The sequence below is a fragment of the Hoplias malabaricus genome, chromosome 2, assembly GCF_029633855.1.
Source record: "Hoplias malabaricus isolate fHopMal1 chromosome 2, fHopMal1.hap1, whole genome shotgun sequence".
Lineage (NCBI taxonomy): Eukaryota > Metazoa > Chordata > Actinopteri > Characiformes > Erythrinidae > Hoplias > Hoplias malabaricus.
The window spans coordinates 45,186,221-45,210,681 of NC_089801.1; the positions used below are offsets into that span (position 1 = coordinate 45,186,221).

Here is a 24,461-nt window from a genome sequence, read left to right on the forward strand (position 1 = left end):
TCTGTACGAGAGAGAGAGATTTACACAGAGATACAATAAAGCATACTGTCACTGTTATATAGAAACATTGTATCTCCAATATCTTAATTTTTCAGGGGAAGGAAAATAAAGCTTACAATTTCTTAACCCTCAGTGGAAGTTCACGGACCATGTTTTTTTTTTTTAAAGAAATTTTGGAACATTTTTTGTCCATTCATCGTGAACTCTTCACACAACTCAAGTGTCAGTTTCAAATGATGTCCATAATGTATAAAGATAAAAAGGAATTACAAGGTTTTCTAGAGACAGCAACAACATGTTTCTTGACATGGTTCACATCTTACCAGCACACACCAGTCCCACATCATTATCATGAGTGCAGTTGTGTCTGAGTGAAGATGATGTTGGACAGAAGTAAATCTGAGATTCGTTTCCTCTACACTGAAGCTCCTCTGACCACACCTGGATCTCCCCTCGGCCAAAAGCAGCTGCTCCCAGCACCTCCACAGGACGCCCACAGTCCAGCTCTCTACACACAACCTCTGCATCCTGCTGATCAAAGCCAGCATCACACACTGTGGACCAGGTCTCTCCATGAAGCACCTCCACTCTCCCAGAGCAGTGAGAACCACCAACAACACGGACTTCTAAAATAATATTTTGACATATTTTCACTTTGTTATTTTCTGCTACAGCTTTGAAAGTTCATCAAAAAGATACTACATGCAGCATTTAGTATAATTAACAGTTAATTACAGAACATTCATAGAACTATTAGAAAAAATGAATTAAATATTTTAAATCTGTAATCATTTTAAAGAAATAATTGTTACAAAATTAATTTATCACAAAAATAATCAAAGCTCACCTGAACACATGACTCCAGCATCTTTTGAATGATCACAGTTCTGTTCGCCACGTCCTGACGATCTACATTTCTTCAGCGTAGACTCTGATCCACTACAGTCCACATTATCCATCCAGATTGGTCCTGATCCTGCTCCAAAGTGAGCTTTACCTGGTATTTCTACAACCTCCCCACAGTTCAGTGCTCTACACACCACTGCAGCGTCACTCATATCCCAGCCCCGACCACACACTGTTCCCCACTGATCTTCATAACGAACCTCCACTCTCCCAGCACAGCGACTGCTACCATTCACCAGCCTCACACTGTCTGTACAACAGAGAGAGAGAGAGAGAGAGAGAGAGAGAGAGAGAAACTGACCTTACAACACAGTATTCATTCATTCATTCATCTGTAACCGCTTATCCAGTTCAGGGTTGTGGTGGGTCCAGAGCCTTCCTGGAATCATTGGGCGCAAGGCTGGAATACACCCTGGAGGGGGCGCCAGTCCTTCACAGGGCAACACGGACACTCACACATTCACACCTATGGACACTTTTTGCCAATCCACCTACCAACATGTGTTTTTGGACCGTGGGAGGAAACCGGAGCACAGGAGGAAACCCACGCAGACAACACACCAAACTCCAGAGCGGGACTCGAACCCAAAACCTCCGGGTCCCTGGAGCTATGTGACTGCGACACTACCTGCAGCGACACCGTGCCGCCCTTTACAGCACAGTAGATTTTAGTACATTTCACTAGGTTCAAAGTACTCTAACACATGCAGTAATAAATCATTTTACTATTAATTGATTAACAGGACATTAGGAGCATAACACACACTGATCAGCCACAGTATTAAAACTACTGATGGGTGACTGAAATATAATTATCTCTTTTCAATAGAATCTGTCGTATGGGGTGGGAGATATGAGCCAGCAAGTGAACAGTCAGTTCTAGACTAATAGAAGTGTATGAAAAACTGTGATAAGTGCCAAGTTGTGATGGCTAGACGACGAGTCAGAGCATCTGCAAAATACAGGTCTATCGGGGTGTTATCAGCATTCAGTGGTTAGTATCTAACAAAGCCATCCAACAAAGGCCAACCAGTGAAACACAAAAAATCATTGCTAAAGTGCCCTCTAGAGTGGCATAAACGAGACAGTGCCCTATTGGCTGCCCTTTATATGGCAAATAAATAACCGAGAGCCTTCTTGGGTGCCGTTTCTTGCAATAAATTATGATGATGTGCCCTCTAGAGCAAGAAAATTTGATAATATATCTTTAATTTATATTTTATATTTATATTTTTATTTTATATTTATATTTGCAATGTGTAATCAAATTTCCTAATAAACAAGAGTCATCCTCTTGTCCTTTATAAGTGGACACAGGACACTACCCACAGGATGTCCTTGGCTGGATGTTTTTGGTTTGGTATTCTTAGTCCAGCAGTGACACTGAGAGCTTTAAATCCTCCAGCAGCACTGCTGTGTCTGGTCCATTCTTGCCTGTGCAATACACACGAACACGCTACCAGCATGTCAGTGTGACTGCAGAGCTGTGAATGATCTACAACCCAAATCATAGCTACTCTGAGGTGGTCCTGACTACTGAAGAACAGGGTGAAAGGGGGCAAAAAAGTATGCAGAGCAATATAGGACTACAATCTGATATTTTAGAACTTCTGTATGATCCATGTCCATGCAGCAAGACAACGACCCAAAGCACCCAAGTCTTTCTACCAAAGAATGGTTAAAGAAGAATAAATGTAATGTTTTTGAGTGGCAAAGTCAACGTCCTGACATTAATCCAATAAAAAGGTTGTGGAACGACTTGAAACAAGGAGTTCATGGGAGGAAACCCACCCAAATAATAGAAATAGTTTTTATGGAAGAATGGGCTAAAATTCCTTTAAAAGCTGAGGTGCAGGACTAATCAATAATTATGAGAAATGTTTAGGTGCAGTTACTGCTACATGATGAGGTCACACCAGATACAGGATGCAAAGGTTCACATACTTTGGCCACAAACAGGTTTGTAATACTGGGACATTTCCTAAATAAATTAATGACCAAGTGTAATATTTTTGTCCCATTGGTATAATTTGTTTCTCCTTATCTGCTTTTTATATCCTATGTCTAACAATTAAGGTTGCCGTGGCGTTTAATAATGCGATCAGCAACCAGCAACACAGATGTTGGTAACTGTGCAGCAAATATGGTTACTCAGTGGACCCAGCCCATTTCCTTAATCTGTACTCGAAACTCGATTAACACCTAAGTCTACCGGTCTAACATGCGTCTGCCACCCGAGTTCTCTCACCTCAGCTGCCAAGTTTGCATACTTCAGGTTCTCCTTTTCAAAATCACCATTTACTGCATCCTCAAATGGAGGTAACTCTATAAAATAAACCTTTTCTTTCAGAATACAACACTGTCTGGCTTCAGCATAGCTATTGCAACACATTCTGTAACCTGTATTTTATATTTTATTTTTTAATTTATTTTATTTTTATTTTTTATTTTTTATTTTTTAAACATAGGTCCACCACCAGTTTTCAGTCTCACACCTCACCCCATCTACCAATATATTTAGTCTGTGCTTGCTCTCCAATATGTTCCCCCTCAATCACAAACAAACATATCCATCAATGAGCAACAAATTAACTGCTAGGATTTTGCTGTCCAATAAATGCACAAATACCATAAGCTCCTGATTATGTCTCCTTATATCCATCCACTCTGTGACAAAATAACAATTCATGCTGTGTCAGGAGCGAGGGGCGGATTGAGGGAGGCGGACGCACTCGCTAAAACACAGCTTTTTAATAAAGGAAAACAACAAAACAGAGACCTTAACAAAACGAAAACAAACAGGGAGCTAACCAGGCTAAACTAAACAAGGGGAGCTAAACAGGGCAAACGGGACTGACAGACTAAAGACAAAACGAAGAAACGAGAGAGGAAAAGAAACTACGACACGAAACAACGACTAGGGAAACAGACACGGAGAAACTGTGGAGACAGACGGACAGACTCGAAAACACGACCGACTAAACATGAGAAAAGAGAAATGAGAATGTGAAATGAGAAATGTACGACAAACAGGACGTGACACAAGAGGGCTTAAATACAGACACAAACGAGACACACCTGGACAGATAACGAGGACGGGCTGACACATGACACGGACGAGGAGGCGGGACGAGGGCGGAGACAAGGATATAAACAAAACATAGCCATGTGCGAATAAAGCACATGGCGGGGACAACAGACTGACAGGACGAAGGCGTGACAGATGCCCCCCCCCCAAGAACGCGCAACTCCCGGGCGCGTACTCCTAAACCCCCCAGGAGCTGGCACTGGAGAGGGCACGGAAAACAAGACGGACAACAAACCAACGGGTGACAGGACTCAGGACAGGACGGGAACAGACACAGGAGCTGGGGACACGACAGGACCGAATATACGAGACGGGACATGGGACATGACAGGAGACTGACAAAGGGGGGCAGCAAGAGACGAGAACGGACTGGACAGGACAGGAGTGGACACATGGGACTTGACAGGGTTTTTGACATTGGACATGACACTGGATGGAAACAGGGACTGGACAGAAGACGGGACAGGTGACAGAACTTGGTGCTGGGACTGGACGGGAGCAGAGACTGGTGACAAGACACTGGACAGGATAGGAACGTTAGACTGGACAGGGGTACGTGACTGGACAGAAGACAGGACAGGTGACATGACTTGGTGCTGGGACTGGACGGGAGCAGAGACTGGTGACAAGACACTGGACAGGATAGGAACGTTAGACTGGACAGGGGTACGTGACTGGACAGAAGACAGGACAGGTGACATGACACTAGACTGGAACGGAGACGGGACTGGAGACTGGACAGGGGATTGGAAGGGAAACTGGACCGGAGACAAGACAGGTGACTGGACATTGGACGGATACGGGAACTGGACGTGAGACAAGACAGAGGGTTGAAACGGGGACTGGACAGGACTAACAGGGGACTGGACAGGAGACCAAGACGTTTACGGGGACAGACATGAATACAGTAACAGGTACAGGGACAGAGACAAAGGCTGACACGGGTACTGGGACAAGGACAGAGACGGGAACCATGACAGGGACAGACAAGGGAACCAAAATAACAGGGGGGTGCCCAGGACTGGCTAATGTCTGTGGGGCAGTCTGAGGAACCAGCCTGGGCACAGTTCTGGGGATCGGCCCTGAAGTCCTTCGGGCCGACCTACGGACATGGACAGGGGAGGCCGTAGCCACAGTCACGGGGACAGGAGAGGCCGTAGCCACAGTCACGGGTACAGGAGAGGCCGTAGCCACAGTCACGGGGACAGGAGAGGCCGTAGCCACAGTCACGGGGACAGGAGAGGCCGTAGCCACAGTCACGGGGACAGGAGCGGCCGTAGCCACAGTCACGGACACAGGAGCGGCGGGCGCCGCCGTAGTCACGGACACAGGAGCGGCGGGCGCCGCCGCAGTCACGGACACAGGAGCGGCGGGCGCCGCCGCAGTCACGGACACAGGAGCGGCGGGCGCCGCCGCCGTCACAGACACAGGAGCGGCGGGCGCCGCCGCCGTCACGGACACAGGAGCGGCGGGCGCCGCCGCCGTCACGGACACAGGAGCGGCGGGCGCCGCCGCCGTCACGGACACAGGAGCGGCGGGCGCCGCCGCCGTCACGGGGACTGGAGCGGCGGGTGCCGCCATCACGGGGACTGGAGCGGCGGGTGCCGCCATCACGGGGACTGGAGCGGCGGGTGCCGCCATCACGGGCACTGGAGCGGCGGGTGCCGCCATCACGGGCACTGGAGCGGCGGGTGCCGCCATCACGGGCACTGGAGCGGCGACGACGTCCACGGAGGCAGGGGAACCTGCAGCGACGTCGTCCACGGAGGCAGTGGAACCTGCAGCGACGTCGTCCCTGAAGACAGGAGAGGCGCGCGCCGCGCTCTTGAGGACAGGGGTTTGTGCTGCTCGCCTGGCTCGCGCTGGAGCTGTAAAGGGTTTAGGGGGTTTCACAGGCGCACCCATTAGATCACCTCGAGGTGCGCCCCTGTTAGCCTCAGACCTCAGAGGTACGGAGGTGAGGCTAACAGCCCCTACCCTTAACGCCCCCCCAAAAATTTCCCAGGACCTGAGGGGGTAATCCTCCAGCGAGGGGGGGACTCCAGCACGCTTCTTACGCCGACTCTTTCGACTCGCGCTGGCGTAATCACTCGATTCACGAGCTGCCTCCTCCTGTAGGCGTTGATTAACGCTGGCGTGTATCTGCCGGAGCCGACTACTCCATATTGCAGCCCTGTCGAACATATTTGCTGTGCTAGCTGCGTCTTGGGGGTCGTACATTCTGTCAGGAGCGAGGGGCGGATTGAGGGAGGCGGACACACTCGCTAAAACACAGCTTTTTAATAAAGGAAAACAACAGGCTTTTCAAGGCTAAAAGAGAAAAATGACCTGAGTTTTGTAAATGACTCTGCAGGCATCAGACTCATGGCTTTCTTAAACAGTCTTGGACCTTTAAAGCGTGGTCCAGACAGAAACTATAGATTAAGAAAAGCTATAGTTTAACCCTAGCAAAATTTCAACGCCACACCCAGAGCATGAAGGCAACCTTAGACCTCTGACCCTCAAAACGATGACAACGCCATGAAGAGGACGGCTGCACGCACCCTCAGAATGACCTTCTGAGATGAGGAAACCTGCCCAGGAGAGACAAGGCGGCAGATCAGCGACGGCGAAGAATCCCCACAGAGACCTTCAGAACACCACCAGCTCCGACGGCTGTGTCTGAAGGCCTCGGGAGAAAATGAACGCCTGCGGCTGCAACCTACAAGACCCGCGTCGGCAATCCTCCAGGAAGTCGTGCCGGAAGCCACCATCAGCGACATGCTCCCTGTCCATCTCAGGATACGTAAGTTCACATGGTCTCATGTCTTTCATAGCTCATGGGTTGGTACTGAAAGTTTGCTGGGATAAACAATAGCCTTTCTTAGACCTTACGGTAATAATTATCTTAGAGAAATTCCCTCATATATTAATCTCCCTGTTCCCTCATATATCGCTGTAATGCACTTTATTATATGAATGTCTAATTAATATTCATTATTTCATATTACAATTAATAAACCAGTTGTGTGATAAAACCAATCCTTGGTTATTTGTTTGTGTGTGCACCTTTCTTGTATAGAATTATAACTTCTAGTTCAGATTCCATTTCAGAGTCAAGAACCCATGGCGGGTCAATGAGCATAATTCAATAATAATAGTTAGTTCTAGCTAATTCTGCTGTATAATATGTGAAGATGACCTACTTGTCTAAGCTAAAATTAACACAGGTAAGGACACTACATATTAGTTAATGGTTCCCAAACATGGAGCTTAGCAAAATGAACTAAATAATTAATTATTAATAAAATAATTAATTATCATTGACTCCGCTATGTAGTGCTAATGCCACCGCAACGGGTGCATACTATTTCCACTACAGATGCAAATTTTAATTAAAAAAAAATTAATTTAATTTATTATTTACTTTTTTTATTATTTTTTTTTAAATAGAGTTTAAATATTTATACTTTACCAGCACACACCAGTCCCACATCATTATCATGAGTGCAGTTGTGTCTGAGTGAAGATGATGTTGGACAGAAGTAAATCTGAGATTCGTTTCCTCTACACTGAGGCTCCTCTGACCACACCTGGACCTCCCCTCGGCCAAAAGCAGCTGCTCCCAGCACCTCCACAGGACGCCCACAGTCCAGCTCTCTACACACAACCTCTGCATCCTGCTGATCAAAGCCAGCACCACACACTGTGGACCAGGTCTCTCCATGAAGCACCTCCACTCTCCCAGAGCACAGGTGAGGACCATCAGTGAGTCTGGACTTTCTGTGACCTGTGTGTATTTCAGTTACATTAGGACGGTGCACAGAACAGAAACAAAGTCACAGGTATTTTCTGCTTGGTAACAATAATGGTTGTTGTAGTTAAAGTGGACCCCAAAAGGTATTTTAGTTTGTGTACCTATTTGGTTACTTGTAATTTACTTGACACATGTCCCCTTCTTATTGACACCTGGAGCAAAATAAGACCAAATTTGACTAAAACATCCTCACACAATTCTCTCTTTTTACAGATTAGTGACATATTAGTATATATTTGCGCTTTTATCTAGCGTCGTTACTGTTGAGTTCAGAAGATAGATTATATTACATTTATACTGAAATATCATATAACTCACAGTTAAAATTAATTGCATTCTACATCATATGAGAAAGATATGTTTGAATTTGTTGAGCTGTGATCTTCAGAATATTCCAGATTTCTTCCACAAATTATGCTACTTTAGAGTGTGGACTGCTGGGAAATGTAGTTGTAGTTGGAGTGATATTAGTCACTAAAAAGCAGGTGAAAACAGTGTGTTTTAAAACTGCTGCTGTTCTGTAACAGTGTTTCTCTGAGGGTTAGTGTCATGTGTGTCCTGATAGAGCAGTTAACAAAGGAGACTGAAACATGAGCATTACACTGAGTCTCTTTACAACAGAGTTCTGTTTTACAGAAGATTTATAATAAAGAACCTGACCATCCTCAGAGTAAACACCTTTTTTTTCTCCTCTCAGTTTTCTCCCTAATGTTCATCCTGTTCCTCCACAGTGATCTCAGGATGAACAGTGAGAGAAAGGGCTTGTGTTGTGAGAAGTATAAACCAGTCGACTTCTTTTAGTGAGAAACTATATGATCTGCTCCTTCATTCTGAAAAGTGTTTGGCTGTTTCACTTCCCTACAGTCTGTATTTACACATCTCTCATGTCTATGTTCAGGAACACTGGTGTAAAAGAGTCTTGTTATTCACCACTAATTACACTCAGAATCCTCAGTAAAATGAATGGTGTGATGTTAATGATAATATTAACACAGACTGTGATTCATGTGATGACTGACAGCAGTTTACCTGAGCAGACGACTCCAGCATCGTGAATATGACCACAACCATGCATTCCCCATCCTCGTGATCCACAGTTCTTTAGTGTAGACTCTGATCCACTACAGGACACAAATTCCATCCAGATCTGTCCTGATCCTGTTCCAAAGTGAGCATACTTTGGGGCATCTACAGGATGCCCACAGTTCAGCTCTCTACACACCACTGCAGCATCTGTCATATCCCAACCACGGCCACATACTGTTCCCCACTGTCCTCTATGAAGAACCTCCACTCTCCCAGCACAGGGACTGTCACCATTCACCAACCTCACACTGTCTGTACGAGAGAGAGAGAGAGAGAGATTTCACTTTTAAAATTACATACATTATAGATAACTGCAAAGTGAACATAAAACTTGTGGTAAAAACAGACACACCTGAGTCAGACTGCCAGAGAATTTCATTAAAACACTCAAAGAACAGCTCTATTGTACCTAGGAAGAAACATAAAGAACAAATATTATATAAAAATAATCTAATATATCACATAAAACATTTCAGGCCATTATGAAAAATATATTTCCTATGGACTTTTTCTATTTTCTGACCTAGTGCTGATTCACAGACAAAGTTACCACATAATGGATATTCATGTACTCACACACCTATATGTCCAAATATATAACCAATGATTTAACTGTCATTGAAATAGTGAATGTACTCACCAGCTGTGGAGAGAGTGAATGTGGAGAACAGGAGAATGAGAGTCACACAGCTGTCCATCTCCCTCTGACCTGCACACAGTCCATTCACCTCAGCAGCAGAACACACTTCACCTCCACTCCTCCAGAGAGACTGAAGAAACTGAGAGAGAGAGAGAGAGAGAGAGAGAGAGAGAGAGCTCCCCCAGCCGCCAATCACACTCACTATTACCTTATTAGAAAGAGAAGAGGAAATCATCAAACATTTCAGTGACAAATCAGAGGAGGCATTTTCTTCTTTCTCCATTTTCATCAAAAGAGTGTGACGCTGATGGACAGAACTCCTCCTTAGGTTCTCGAGGTGTTTGTCTTTGTGTGAGGAGAGACGCTGACGGCAGTGTGCTGAGAGGGTCCCCAGCAAACAGGAGACTGACTTCAGAGAGAGGAAACACTCCAGTGGAGAAGAGCTTATATTTGGCTTCATTCATTGGACATTATCTTTTTACTTTTAAAGTGTCTCAGAAATCTGAAAGGCTTATTGAAGACACAGTATAAAACACTATCAGAATCCTAAAGATGAAAAATGTCACTGTGGATAATAATCCTGTGAATATAGCACATGACATGATAGAATATGTAGAAACATGAACTTTGGGTACATGGCATTTTTATTTTTTAATTGTCAGATTATCAAGAATCTGCAGTTGATATTACAGAAGGTGTAGTACAAATATAATATCCCAAAATGTAAAGTTTAATTCAAAGTTATGTTTGTTTAAACACTTAATGTCAATGTGTATATTCACAATGCCTGGTTATTTCCAATATTATTATATTCTTATTTGCTAGTACGGACCATGCCCATAGAGGCTGAAACGGGGAGGTAAACTTTAGGGAAGAGTTCAGAGTGGCTTATGAATGCGTATGAAGCCGGTCTTAATCATGATAAATATCATTTGTTCATATGGTCTCATGTCTTGAGCTATAAAGATTATGATGAAGATATTGAACATGGTATGTAAGAAACTTCAAAAGTTGGTTCACAAAATTTAACACTTTGATACTCATGACAGTTATGCCCAGTGCATCAGTAAAAGTCTTGTTGACATAAAGAATATTACTGAAAGCACATCTTGGCTGTAGGACTCGCCTAAGATCAATCAAGACCAACATTTGAATCAGAGTATTATTTTATAGTCGCAGTCACACAGCTCCAGGGACCTGGAGGTTGTGGGTTTGATTCCCGCTCAGGGTGACTGTCTGTGAGGTGTGTTCTCCCTGTGTCCGCGTGGGTTTCCTCCGGGTGCTCTGGTTTCCTCCCATGGTCCAAAAACACACGTTGGTAGGTGGATTGGTGACTCCAAAGTGTCCGTAGGTGTGTGTGAGTGAGTGAATGTGTGTGTGTGTCTGTGTTGCCCTGTGAAGGACTGGCGCCCCCTCCAGGGTGTATTCCTGCCTTGCGCCCAGTGATTCCAGGTAGGCTCTGGACCCACCACGACCCTGAATTGGATAAGCGCTTACAGATAATGAATGAATGAATGAATATTATTTTATAGAAATGTTTAAAATTGTGAAATGATCTAATTAAATAATCTTTTCACAATTTTAAACATTTCTATATTGTTATGGTCAATAACGCCTTTTAAATAAACTTTCTTACATTTTAAGCTTTAGGGCTTAGGCAAACTTAATCTTATCAATGCTTTGTTTAGCCTCACTGGGCTAAGCTGCCTAAATTGTGCTAATTCTTGCTTCAGAGCAAACTTCATTAATATATGAAAAAATATAATTTTTACTTTAACTATTTGGGATTTATTTTTTGGGGAAAATCACAAATTCCTTTTGTCTTTTTTACAGATATTGTTTTTCATATTTAAGGCCCTCTTTTATCTTAATATGTTGCCAGGCAACCTGACTAATTGCTATAAAATGGCATAATAATAAAAATATAATAATATTGGAAATAACCAGGCATCGTGAATATACACACTGACATTCAGTGTTTAAACAAACACACATCTATGAATTAAACTCTACACTTTGGGATATTATATTTGTACTACACCTTCTCTCATATCAATTACAGATTCTTGATAATCTAACAATTAAAAAAATAAAAATTCCATAGGACATACAAAGTCCATAGTTCAGTGCCTACATGGAATCACTGGGCGCAAGGTAGGAACACACCTTGGAAGGGGTGCCAGTCTTTCATGGGGTGACACACGTATACACACATTCACTCACACAATCACACCTAGGGACAATTTTTTGAGTTGCCAATTCATCTATTCACGTGTGTTTTTGGACCGTGGGAGGAAAGCGGAGCACCCGGAGGAAACCCATTTGGACACGGGGAGAACACACCAAACCACAGACAGTCACCTGGAGCTGGACTTGAACCCACAACCTCGAGGTCCCTGGAGCTGCACTGTAAAAATTTCCCCGTAATATTACAGTAAAATACTGGCAGCAGGGTTTCTAGCTATATACTGTAATTTTTACAGCTTCTGTACTGTATTTTAAATTACAGTTTCTTACTGTTGTATTAAAAGACATTAAAATACCGTGAATTTCAGTAAATACAGTAAAATACTGGCAGCAGGGTTTCCAGCTATATACTGTAATTTTTACAGCTTCTGTACTGTAATTTAAATTACAGTTTCTTACTGTTGTATTAAAGAACATTATAATACTGTTAACCTAAACAAATACAGTAAAATACTGGCAGCAGGGTTTCCAGCTCTTTACTGTAATTTTTACAGTTTTTATACTATACTCTGAATTACAGATTATTACCATTGTATTAAAAAATCTATTAAAATACCATGAAATTGACTGTCATATTAGTGTCTGTATACTGTATTCTGAATGATAGTTTTTTGCCAATGTAATAAAATACAATTTACACTGACATACAAATCAGATTTCTAAAAAATAGACTAAACTGAATAAAAACAAGTTCAGCATTAACAATGTTCAAATATACTATTTATTAAATAAAACAGCAACATAGTCACAACCTCAGAACAAAAACACTCAGTGAATTGTCTGAACAATCTGGCAATCAATCCCCTCTCATTTTCAAGCTAAAAAAAATCATATAGTATGATTAAAGGAGGACTTGTTTTTCTGGTAGAGGCCAGTAAAATTAAACTAAATTTTCCAATAAAACCAAAATGCAAAAGCCTTTTAAACAGCCAAAACTGGTATAATTTCCATTATCTGCACACACTACCAGTGGGTGCATTAGTGAGAGTGTGTGGAAAACTGCTTGCCTAAATGAAGTCCCACTGAAAGTCCATGAGATACTTTAGGAGTGTGGAGACACGCGGGTTGACTGTGAAAGATTTCTTGTTCACTATTCTACCAGTCTTCTTTGAGACCACCTTGCCCCGGCTAGTCTTTGTACCCCTCTCCGGGTTTATCCCAATGAAGCGCCTGGAGACACAACAGAATAAAATTAACAATTGGTTGGTGACTTTCAGAGTGATTTGGGAAATGAAGCATGCACAAGAGCAAAAGGACAGATATAGGACACAAAACGTCTTACCTCTGAATGAACTCCAAAGTACAAGAGGCCTCCTCCTGGTACTGCAAGTTGAACACGTAGTAAATTGCAAACATAGTTGCAAGCCCAGTCAAGAATGCAGGTAGGACGCCCTCACAAATGACATGACCCTCAAGACTAATCATCCAGCCTTGAATGACCAGCTCCGTTCCTTGCATAAAAAAAAACATTGTTTTAACCAAAAAGGACACACCACATTATTAAAGCACTCCTTTTGGATTTTGACTGCTAAACAGTGTGTGTGTGAGTGTGAGAGAAAGAGAGAGAGAGAGAGAGAGTTACACCAAATAGTCAACTATTCAACTTTACTGCTTATTGATGATGCTTTAAGTCACTAGTCACTGGTCATGAGAATATGATACTAACACAGGTGCCTCAAAAAAGAAAAGTCTTGAGAAGCATGGTGATTTCAGGGTCCATACCTCTGATTTCCTGAAGGTTAATATGATCCAGGGTTTATGCCATGCTCTACTGTGTAGTCTGGCTTCATTATGATATTTTTAAGTTGAAGTTTAGAAGTCAGTTAGGGTAAGTGTGAGTGAATGAGTGAGTGAGTGAAGGTGAGAGTTAGTTAAGTGGATGAGTATGACTGCATGAGATTGAATGTGAGTGAGAATAAGTGTGTGTGTGTGAATGTAAGTAAGAGTTTATGACTGAGTGAGTCAGAATGTTCAAAAGTGACTTTTGCATTCCAAAAGATTATATTTTTTCTCCAATCACTTAATTTTATTGAAGTATTGATAACATTAATTTGTTGAATAAAAATAATACAGTAATATGCAAAAGTCTTCGGGAGTCAAGATACACAGATATATACATACCAAGAAGTATCAGACGAGGACTTGCAGGGAGTGTTAGAGTCCTCTCAACATCTGCTGCAGTGGCACTGGTCTGAAGAAAATGAAAAGATTCATATAAATTATATTAATAAATATTATTCAAGTATAACACAGAGATTAAACACAAATTGTAACAAAAGAAAACAAAAAGTAAACTCACATCTGCATGAAAAATGAGTCCATTTGTATTCTCTTGAAAGTGTGCCATAATTAGCTGTACAACACGGAATGGTTCCTCGACATCTTCAGTTTTAGAGATGACAGCTTTTACATTTGCATCTTTAGATTTGGATTTAAAGTATTCTGTAATGGGTCCTCCACATTCTGCCATGGAAATCTCCAAAGCTCGCAACACATTAATGTCAGTGAGCAGCTGAAAGTGGCAGAAGAGGGACTTCTGATTAAAGAGGTAAGGCCACTGGCTCCTCAAGTCTTGGACTGAAGGTGGTGGTGCTGTATTTAGATGCTGACGCAGAAGACAGAATGTAGTCTCCATTAGATTTTTTACTTCAGATCTCTCTACTCCACCCATTCCCTCCTGACTATAAATCTCCTGTAATCTTTGACGTTTGGCCTCCACTGTTTCCTCTGTTTCTTCAGGCGGGAGTTGAGGCTGAAATCTCACACAACCATAAGTGTCAGATGGCCCCATCTTCCGTCCAGTGTTTGATGCTGAGGCTCTATGGCGTGTGTAGTTACTCTCACGGTTCAGATTCTCAATACGTGTCTTGACTTGTATAAGCAGTGATGTATAACCTCCAGCCATTACTGAACCATCAGGAAACATGTCTGCAAAACTATTAGGATACTGCCTAATAATGTTTCTACAGACAGTGAGACACTGTGCTCGTGTAGGGCACAACTCAAACTTGCGCATCTCACTTACAAGTATTCTGACCATCTGACGGCATTCTGGAGGTTTAGGTCTCTTACCAGAAGAAATTGCTGTTTGTATTTCTGGAGGCATTTTCTCCCATGGTACTTGAAATCTTTCGGGCCATGTCTTTGAAATATGTAATGGGCCAGTGTTTGGGCCACTGCTGTCTGTTTCTGAAGACAGAGATGTGGAGGGTGAGCTTGACTGTTCATATCCATGGGAAAGAAAATAATCTGAATGCAGTGATGGATTAGATGGAGGACATGCTGTTGGGCTGGAGGGTGGTGAATGGCTTGATATCACTTCCATATTCAAAGTGAGGGTTTCTGTCTCTGAAAGGCAACAGAATGAATAAGAGAAGAGAAGGTAGTCCCAAGATTAATTTACATTTAATTTAAATGTTCTTTACTACAAATATATGTCATATTAGAATAGACAAATAGACATTGTTCATAAATGAAGTGATTGTCAAACCTGGCCCAGAAGTAGTTTTTATAGTATTTAATAAGTAAAGTATTTTTTGCTTTAACATACCCATTTAAACTCAAACAGCTTGTTAAAGTGGTAATTAGTTAAATAATTTGTGGTTCAAGCAAGGGAATCTCTAAGATGTTCAAACCAGTGCTTACTCTTTGAATGGTGAAATGGTTATTTGCATTGAGGAAGAATGTGTTATATGTGGTTCTCTCTAGGACCGTTTTGAAAAAGGTTCTATATAGCACCAAAAAAAAAAAACAGTTCTTCTGCTGTTATACGTTTGACATAGAAACAATAGATGATAACTATTTGGTGCTATATAGAGACATTTTCAAAAGGTTCTATATGAAACCACATACAACACATTCCCCATCAACATGAAGAACCACTTTGTAATGCAAAAAACAATTTGAGCAAGAAATATTTCTATGTAGTTCTACGTAGTTCTATGTAGTATGTATGTGGTTCTACATAGAGCCATTCCCTTTATTAAAGAACAATTGAGGATTTTTTTTAATTGAGCATCTTTTAAAGTGTAGTCCAGCACTGAAAACCACTGATCCACTCTTATGATATATTTCATGTCTACATTACCCAATTTGAAGGCCTCTAGTAGTTTTCTGAGTTGAATTACTGGCAAGAATTCACAAATATCTTCTTGTTGTACATATCGTAGGTCATCTTTATTTTCTACTCCACAATTCTGAAGTATAGAGATCAGCTGTCCACAATTCTCCTCAGAAACATTGGGCAAAGTCTTGAGAATTATGGCCTTTATGTCTTCAATCAAGACGGGCATCTTTGTACAAAGACAGAAAGGAATGGTGAAGAATTAGTAATGGCATGCCCCATACCATATACTCAGGCAAGGGGTAGTAATCTAGCAGATTCTTGTGATTAACACAGCACATTTTCCCTATTGGTTTAAGACTGTAAGCACCCATGTCAGGAAGACAGACAGCCTGATGCTCCTCTGTAATAAAATGTATTTCTAAACCCTCATGAATGAGAATTACTTTAATTTTTCCCACTACAAGGCCTTCTTGTTCACCAATCAAGATGTACATGTTCTTTTTGTATTTTGTGCCCTTCACTGTAACTTCATGAGCAATCTCTGTGTTGAGAGACTCAAAGTTGAGATGTGAAACTGCTTGTCTAATCTCATCATTATAGTCCCCTAAAAAAACTCTGCACTTTTGACCACAGCAACATCTGCTGGAAAAAAATTTCCAGCATAAAGAAATGCCTGCAACAGCTGATGTCTCTCTGCTAGGGTTCCACAAAGATTCTTAAAGTTGTGCAATTTTCTGGCACATTGCTTAAAATACATATGTTTGCTCTCAAATCGTAGAGTCCATAGACGTATGAGAGGCCCAAAGTGAATGATCAGCTCAGGATAATGACTAAGGTAATGATGTTTGGGTTTGAGTGGTTGAGTAGGAAAGGCTTGCCATCGAGAATACAGATATTCCTCTATTAGAACTCCTAAATAGGCTACTTGACCAGTAAAAATAGTTGGTGCACATATGAGCTCAACAATCTCTCTTAGCTGCAAAACCAGCCTCCATATTTCACTATCACTTGGATTACTGATTTTGTCTCCGATTAAGACTGGCAGCATCCTGAGCAAACACCAGTTTTGTACAGCATGGCCAGATAGCTTTTCTCCCCCTGCACTAACCTCACTGGGTTTGTTGTTACCATCATTACCCAAGTATTTGAATTGATTTATTCGTTGATTCAATTCCCTATATGTGAATTGCTTGTCCACTGTTACAAGATAACGAATGTATAATGCCAAATCAGAAGATACAACCCCTTCAAAAAGGTCGTGACCAAGACATGGACCTGGCTGACAGACATGAAAATAGCTTAGTTGATTAAACACAGAATCAAATTTGACACCACCTATGGATCTTAAAGCTGCATCAGCACTCAGAGACTGGAGGTGATCTCTATGTAACTGCACTGTTCGCTTATTGCCTTTGAAAAGAGGATCTGCTTGAAAAGCTGCTCTGTCAGTGGTACAATACCTACAGAAGTACTCACTCTTACTAAAATTTTCTATGAATCCTCCTATATTATGTGCACCTAGATTGTCCCCAACAATGGAACACAATATTCCCTTTCAAATCTGTCCATCAGGAAAAGTAACGCCACTCACCTCTAGATCTTTAAGATCTTCTATCAGGGGACCCAGGACTTTCTCTTGGCCAAAATGCTTGAAATCCTGCTCTCTGCAAAGTAGAACAAGCTGCAGTTGGTCAATGCTTGATCTATGATGTGGTACAATATCTGCAAGAGTAGCATACACACAAAGTATTTTGTGTTTCTTCTTCCCAGATCCCAGAGGGTTGGCTACTTCTAAGGCATCCTGATATAGGATCAATCCAAATGAAGCCTCTGCCTGAAAGATCACTTTTTCTGACAAGTGTTTTCCATCCCAAACATCCTGAAGGATATCTTTAGCTTGGGATGATGTGTACACTTGTTTATGATGTTCCCTAACTGAGTCAATCTGAAATAGAGACTTGATAGTTTCTTTAATTGGGACATACTGTGCAAAACATTCTTTGCCTGCTTCATTCTGCCCCAGACAAATTGGAACTGGCTCAATGTAATTGAAATTATTTTTGAAAACTGTTTTCCTTCTCTGGTCAGTTTTCAGTGAGTGAGAATTGCAACTTCGAAAGAGATCTTCATTTTTTAATACATCAATTACGGCACTTATGTCTGTTTCATGAACCCCAAGTGTAGCCAGCTTGTCTTTCAGTTTGAAAAGTAAATGTGACTGGCTTATGTCATGTATTTCTTGCAGATGTTCAACAATTGTTTGTATAGTGGTAGATGGAAGCAGACATTTGGCCTGCAGTTTTAGATAAAACTGGGCTAGACATCTCAAGAATAGAGCTTCATCAATGATTTCGGGGCAGACCTCTTCAGCACTTTCCTCAACATGAGAAGGAGCACCTATCTGCATATCAGACTGATCTGCAACAAAGGAGCAGTCAGGGTTTACAATGCAGTTAACAAGGTTTTGTTCCCTATAATCTTTGTGCTTCCTAGATATGTGAGAAGTAAAGGTAGACACAACTGCAAACTTTCTGTCACACTGTTGAAATGGACAAGACACTTCTTTTCCCTCCCTAATGTGTGTTTTCAAATGAGCAAAAAAGCTCTTAAAATTTTCACACCTGATTTCACATAAATCAACATGACAAGTCAAGTCTAATATGGCAAATGGCCTAGATGTAATTCCAGACTTTTGTTTATGTCGATATGTGTGAGTTTTAAATGCCGAAAATTTTTGGAAGGTTCTTTTACAATCTGAAAAACCACACTTAAAGGCAACATTGGCAACATGCCTGTGAATTCGCATGTGCCGAACATGTGCAGCAACCATGCTAGCTTCATGTCCACAAACCTGGCAAATCATTCTAAAATGCGGATATCATGCATCCAAATGAAAATTCCAATAATGCTTTATAAGTAGAAGACATAAACAATTATTACATTAAGATTAGTTTGGGTCACTATTAGCAGCATTTAATTATGTGGGTTAACATTTAAGACTAACTTGTTCTACTTGTGCAATTAAAAAAAAATACTTCTTCTATCAATGATTAATGACTCCCATACAAGGCCAAACAAAAGCAATTTATCAAAGTGAGCAACCCTTCTGGTTATGGTAAAATAAATGGTAAACAGGGGCTTTCAAAATAATGAGACATACTAGAGTGATCCTAAAAATGGCTTTGAGAAAATACTGTATTGTACTGTAATTTTAAAATCTGCCAACTCAGTTACAAAATCAGGAGTAGCATTAGCTTGCAAACTAGCCATCTAGTCAACTTGCACTATCAAGCTGCTAACAATGGCCAGGTTAAAACTATATGTAATTCCTTTACTAATATTTGGGACTTTTATGTTTATCAATGATAATTTTACCAGGCAGCAAAACAAAAATTCTCGTTATGGTTTACATATTACCTTTTTAATGATGAACCACAGGCGAATAAATACAGAGAAGCAGCTTTAAATGACAGTTGAGCAATTATTGAAAAAGAAATATTGTTCTAAGTTAACATGTAACACGTGTTGATTTAGGTTACTAAACAAATATTAGCATTAGCAAACCAGCCAGCTCTCACATTCAAAGCTAGCTAAAACTTAATGGTGTAGTACTGGTTTTCTGAGTGAGACATCTAATCTATCAAGTAATGTGAAAGTCCACATACAACAACACAACAATTTAGCTGTTTGACTGAGGCAGCTTACCTTGTTACTGATAGCAGGGAAGAGTATCCTCAGGGCTTTTTACAACGGCAGCATTTGAGTGTGGGCGGAGCTGAAGCGGCTTTGGGAAAATACTGTTCTGTACCGTAAAATGATGTACTTGTTCTCAACATACGGTAATACTGTAAATAACAGCTTCCTTTTCACAGTATTACCGTATTTTACAAAAAACAGCATCTTACTGTTGTAATTTGCCTGGTTTTTTACAGGATTTTTTTACAGTGTGTGTGACTGCGTCCTGTCAACGTGCCGCCCCTGTTTTACATCTTATATTTTTAAGTAATTTCTTCAGGTTTATTTGTTTAGTTACATAAGCTCCATCTCTCAGTACTGTTCAAATGAAGCTCATGTGTTCGTATAATTAAATGTTTAAAAAGACAAAGGCTGTCATGGGGTGTCCTAACTTTTCACATGAATGTATAACCAAAGTTCATGTTTCCACATTCTGTGTTCATATCACAGGGCCATGAAAAAAAATAAATAAATAAATTCAGTGACATTTCTTCATCTTTTGGATTCTGATAGTCTGTTGTACTGTGTCTTCAATAAGCCTTTCAGATTTTTGAGACACTTTAAAAGTAAAAAATAAAAAGATAACATAGTCTGTTATATTGCATCTTCACCTTTCAGTCAGTTTGAGACACTTTGACAATTTGGAGATAATGTCCAATGAATTAAGCTACGTGCAATTTCTCCACACATACTATCGTGTCCAATGCTATGTTTATAGTGCAATTATATAAAATTTCCACAGTAAAATTTCATCATCTTCAGCACATTATTAGTCTGTTATATTGTATCTTCAGTGAGCCTTTTAGATTTTTGAGACACTGTGACAATAATGAGATATTGTCCAATGAATTAGGCCAAAAAAGCAAATTCTCCACATATTCTACAGTGTCCAATGTTTATAGGGCTATTACAAAATAATTCCACATTATATATATATTAGAGATGGAACGATCAACGTTTCTGAGGCCGATTCCGATCCCTGATCACATTTCAGCACGATCGGCAGATAGCCGATACCGATCGAGGGCGGGGCTATATGCCACTGCAGGGCAACATGCAATTTTTAGCACGCAAGACACGAAACTTGGTCTAAATGGTTTATTACAATTTTTAACGAACTCATGTGAAACAGCATAATACAGACAATTAGCAATAAATACGAAAATAAATACAAACAATGATTACTTTTAGACCACTCATTAATTAAAAAACAAAATGTAATTAAATGCAGTCAAAACTGCAGTCATTAGACTCGGTTATTTTAAATGAAAAACTGCAACTGTTAGTTTTGATTTATATTTCTTTTTACAATTGTTTTAAAACGAACTTGAATTGTTTTAAAACAATACACCAAAAAAAATAAAATACTGCAATCATTAAATTTAGACCATTAATTATTTTAACACGAAAAAACAGTATATTACATAAATGCAGTCAAAATTGCAGGTATTAAACTCAGAACCTGGGTTATTATAAAAACGAAAAATTGCAACCATTAAATGTAGATATTGAATTATTGTTATACAGTAAAATTAAAAAATGTCTGCATAGCGTTACTGAAATTGTGCAGGTAGGTCTTGGATGAATTATAGATTAAATAAAACAGCAGGTATAAAATATGTAAAGTTTGAAATTAAACAACAGGGCCTGTTTTAATGGGAAAAAGGCCCATCTGCCGAACTACTGGTTCTTAATGTTGAGTTTTAAAGGCATATTTCTTTTCACAAAGAGTAACATTTCAGCTTTCTGGGATGACAGTCTGTTCCTCTTTTCAGTCAGTATATTTGAAGCGACGCTAAACAATCTTTCACTATCCACGCTTGTGCAAGGCGCAGCGAGATAGGCTCGAGCGACTTCTGCAAGAGCTGGAAAACGGGCCTTATTGCTTTTCCAATACGCTAGTGCTCGCGCGCTCCGTGGGATGGTGGGCTCCAAAAGATAGCAGCGCACTTGGGATGCGATCGGACTTTTGCTCTCCTGGACCTCCATGCTTTCCTCCAGTATTTCACTGTACATGGCAGACAAGGAATCTATTCGTGATTTTTCTGTTGGCTTGTCTGTGTTCATCTGACTTGGTCCTGGCATTTCTTCACCGGAACACGGCTCCCGTTTTGTTTGCGCGCTCAACACATCCATGAACTGCTCCCTTGCTTGTGTTTTGAATTCACCGGAGTAATAGCGGTCCTTGTATCTGGCATTAAAAAAGAACACACGGTCAACGTTAAATCTGGCTAATAAAATCAATTATATTAACCCTTTCAAAATGTTCACCTCGGATCAAGGAGTGTAGCCACACTGTACAGTGTCTCTGTCTCGATGGTGCTGAACCGCTGCTCGGTTGCTTCCAAAAGAGTAGCTTTTGATGTTTTGACACCATGATCCTTTTCAGAACATTTCTGGAGAAAACGTTTTAAGGCTTTGATTGAGGGTATTGCGTCAGCAGCGGTAGCGGTGGAGGCGCTGATTTCTTTAGTTAGCTCCTCGAATGGTGAGAGCAACGACAACATGTTTTCAACTAGCCCCCACTGATTGGCAGTGAAAGCGGCAGGCAGATCATATTCGACTCCTTAAGCACCCAACACGTGTTTTTGTTCCAGTAGACTCTGTAACATGTAAAAGGTACTGTTCCATCTTGTCGGAACATCCTGTTAAAGCCTCTTTACAGATTGGCTGAGCTGAGTTTGGATACTATGAAGGCGTGAATAAGCCAGAGGTGAGTGTTTGAAGTGGCCAACAATCCGTCTTCCAGTTGCCACAATATCATTGATGCTGCGTTGTGACAAACCCCCTTCATTCACTACAAGCTGTATTGAATGCGCCATACACGGCAAACTTGATAATTCGGCATCTTGCATTGCTTTTGTGATGTTTCGTGCATTGTCTCTCAAGATTACTATTTTACTCTTTGGAATTGACCACAACTTAAACATGCTGTCGAACTCTGCCATCAGAGCACTAGCCGTGTGAGAGCCTGTAAACTCTCGTGCATGCAGAACGGCGCAATGTAGCTCAAAGTCTGGATCAATCCACTGAGCTGTTAGACTTAACATGGAGGTCGGGCTGACGTCGGAACTCCATATATCACTTGTAAAGCTCAGTGATGTAATGTTATTTTGCAGAAGATGGTCTATGTGTGTGTAAACCGCTTTATACAGCTCGGGAAGAGCAACATCTGAAAAGTATTTCCTACTAGGAATGGCATAGCGTGGGTCCAGGTGGGATATTAAGCGGCAGAATCCCTCGTCTTCTACAACCGAAAAGGGCTGATTATCTAGAGCTATAAATTCCATCACTTTGGCTGTGATTCCTTTAGCCTTTTGGCTGTTGCTGCTGTACTTTTCGTACCTGTCAAATGTGGTCTGCACGGTTTTCTGAGTTATTTGTTTTGTGCTAGCTGCCCGTGCTAGCTCTGCTGTTTTCTGATACTCACTGTATTCAGCCGCGTGGTGTACTCTTAAGTGCCGTATCAGATTAGTAGTGTTAAATGACTTTGTTTTGGTTCCCCCACGAGACACGTTGGTTTTACAAATTTTACAAAATGCCCTGGATGAGTCTGTGTCACATAAGGTAAAAAACGGCCAGACTGACATGTTTTCTAACAGTTCAGATAGGAATTGCAGGGACTTTACCGGGGAGGTTTTAAGGAGGCTCCTCCTGGATGAAACGCTAGCTCGGGATTGGCTAAATTTGAGAAATATCGGCCGATCGCGATCTTATATTTTGATTAAAAATCGGCCGATATCGATACATAGCCGATCGATCCTTCCATCTCATATATATATATATATATATATATATATATATATATATATATATATATTCCAGGTAGGCTCTGGACCCCCGCGACCCTAAATTGGATAAGCGGTTACAGATAATGGATGGATGGATGTATATATATAATTCCAATTATATTGTGTCTTCAGTGAGCTTTTTAGATTTTTGAGACTCTTAGGAAATAGAGATAATGTCAAATGAATTAAGTCATATGCACAATTTCCACACATTTTAGTGTGTCCAGTGCTATGTTTATGGGGCCATTATAAAAAAATTCCACAGTAAAATTTCTTCATCTTCAGGATATTAATAGTCAGTTTTATTGTGTCTTTAGTGAGCATTTCAGATCCTTGAGACACTTTGAAAATAAAGAGATAATATCCACTGAATTAAGCTAAACGTGTAGTTTTTCCATGTTATGGAAGGTGTGTTCGTACTTTGCCATCTGGCGGCGACAGAATGCAACTATTTCACCATTTAAGGTGGAACAGAGAAAAGAATAAGTAACCAACTTCAGCGTCGTGCAAATGTCGGCCTATCCAGCTACTTATTCAGATTTCCAGTTCCACCTTAAACACTGCTGTCTCCTGTAGATTTAAGGCAGGAGGAAAGCTCATGTAAATAAAACGCCCTGAATAAAAAGGGGAAAAACGCACACACAGCATCGATACAATTTAATTTACTGCGAAATACAGTTGAATATGTACATAACTCAGCATTGTGTTAAAAACAGTAAAAATATTGATTGTATTGTCTGCTTGAAAATAAATATATTGTGTGTGAAATGTTTCAAGACTCTTACAAAATATTCAGTACCATATTCTGATTGCTGCTGCCTTATCACATTTGGACTGATTAAAAAAGTAATTAGTCAATCTGGAATATTTTGAGATATTTACTGTAAATAACTCCAACTTTTACTGAAGAAATTATTTATTACAGAAAAATGAATTTCCCTTTAGTCACTGCACTGTGGTATGTGTTCTGTGATCTCAAATGTAGACGAGTATTAATTAAAAAAAACAAACAAAAAAAACAACACATAGAACGCTTCACATATCACTGACCTCTTTGAGTGGAGTGTCTGTGGTCGATCTCCTCATAGACTGCTTCAGTCAGAGTC

General features: G+C 40.8%; 1 protein-coding gene and 1 pseudogene across 1 annotated transcript; both read right to left on the minus strand.

Annotated features, from left to right (window-relative positions):
- The window catches only part of LOC136676802 (antigen WC1.1-like), a 31,715-nt pseudogene extending 7,282 nt beyond the window's left edge, over nt 1–24,433 (minus strand).
- On the minus strand, nt 12,576–19,618 carry LOC136686222 (uncharacterized). Its single transcript, XM_066659849.1, has 7 exons — nt 19,535–19,618; nt 17,421–17,493; nt 15,851–16,055; nt 14,063–15,111; nt 13,885–13,954; nt 13,046–13,214; nt 12,576–12,933 (listed from the first exon to the last, which is right to left on the minus strand). The coding sequence occupies exons 3-7, from the start codon at nt 16,053–16,055 to the stop codon at nt 12,771–12,773; spliced, it is 1,656 nt and encodes a 551-aa protein (XP_066515946.1). The 5' UTR covers nt 17,421–17,493; nt 19,535–19,618; the 3' UTR covers nt 12,576–12,770.
- Nucleotides 24,434–24,461: the final 28 nt, after the last annotated feature.

Coding starts and splice junctions, on each gene's coding strand:
- LOC136686222 (XM_066659849.1), bottom strand. CDS start 16,055: ATGCCCGTCTTGATTGAAGACATAAAGGCCATAATTCTCAAGACTTTG. Junction 13,955..14,062: donor GACTCATTTTTCATGCAGAT/GTGAGTTTACTT, acceptor CATTTTCTTCAG/ACCAGTGCCACTGCAGCAGA. Junction 13,215..13,884: donor TCCTCGTCTGATACTTCTTG/GTATGTATATAT, acceptor TTTTTATGCAAG/GAACGGAGCTGGTCATTCAA.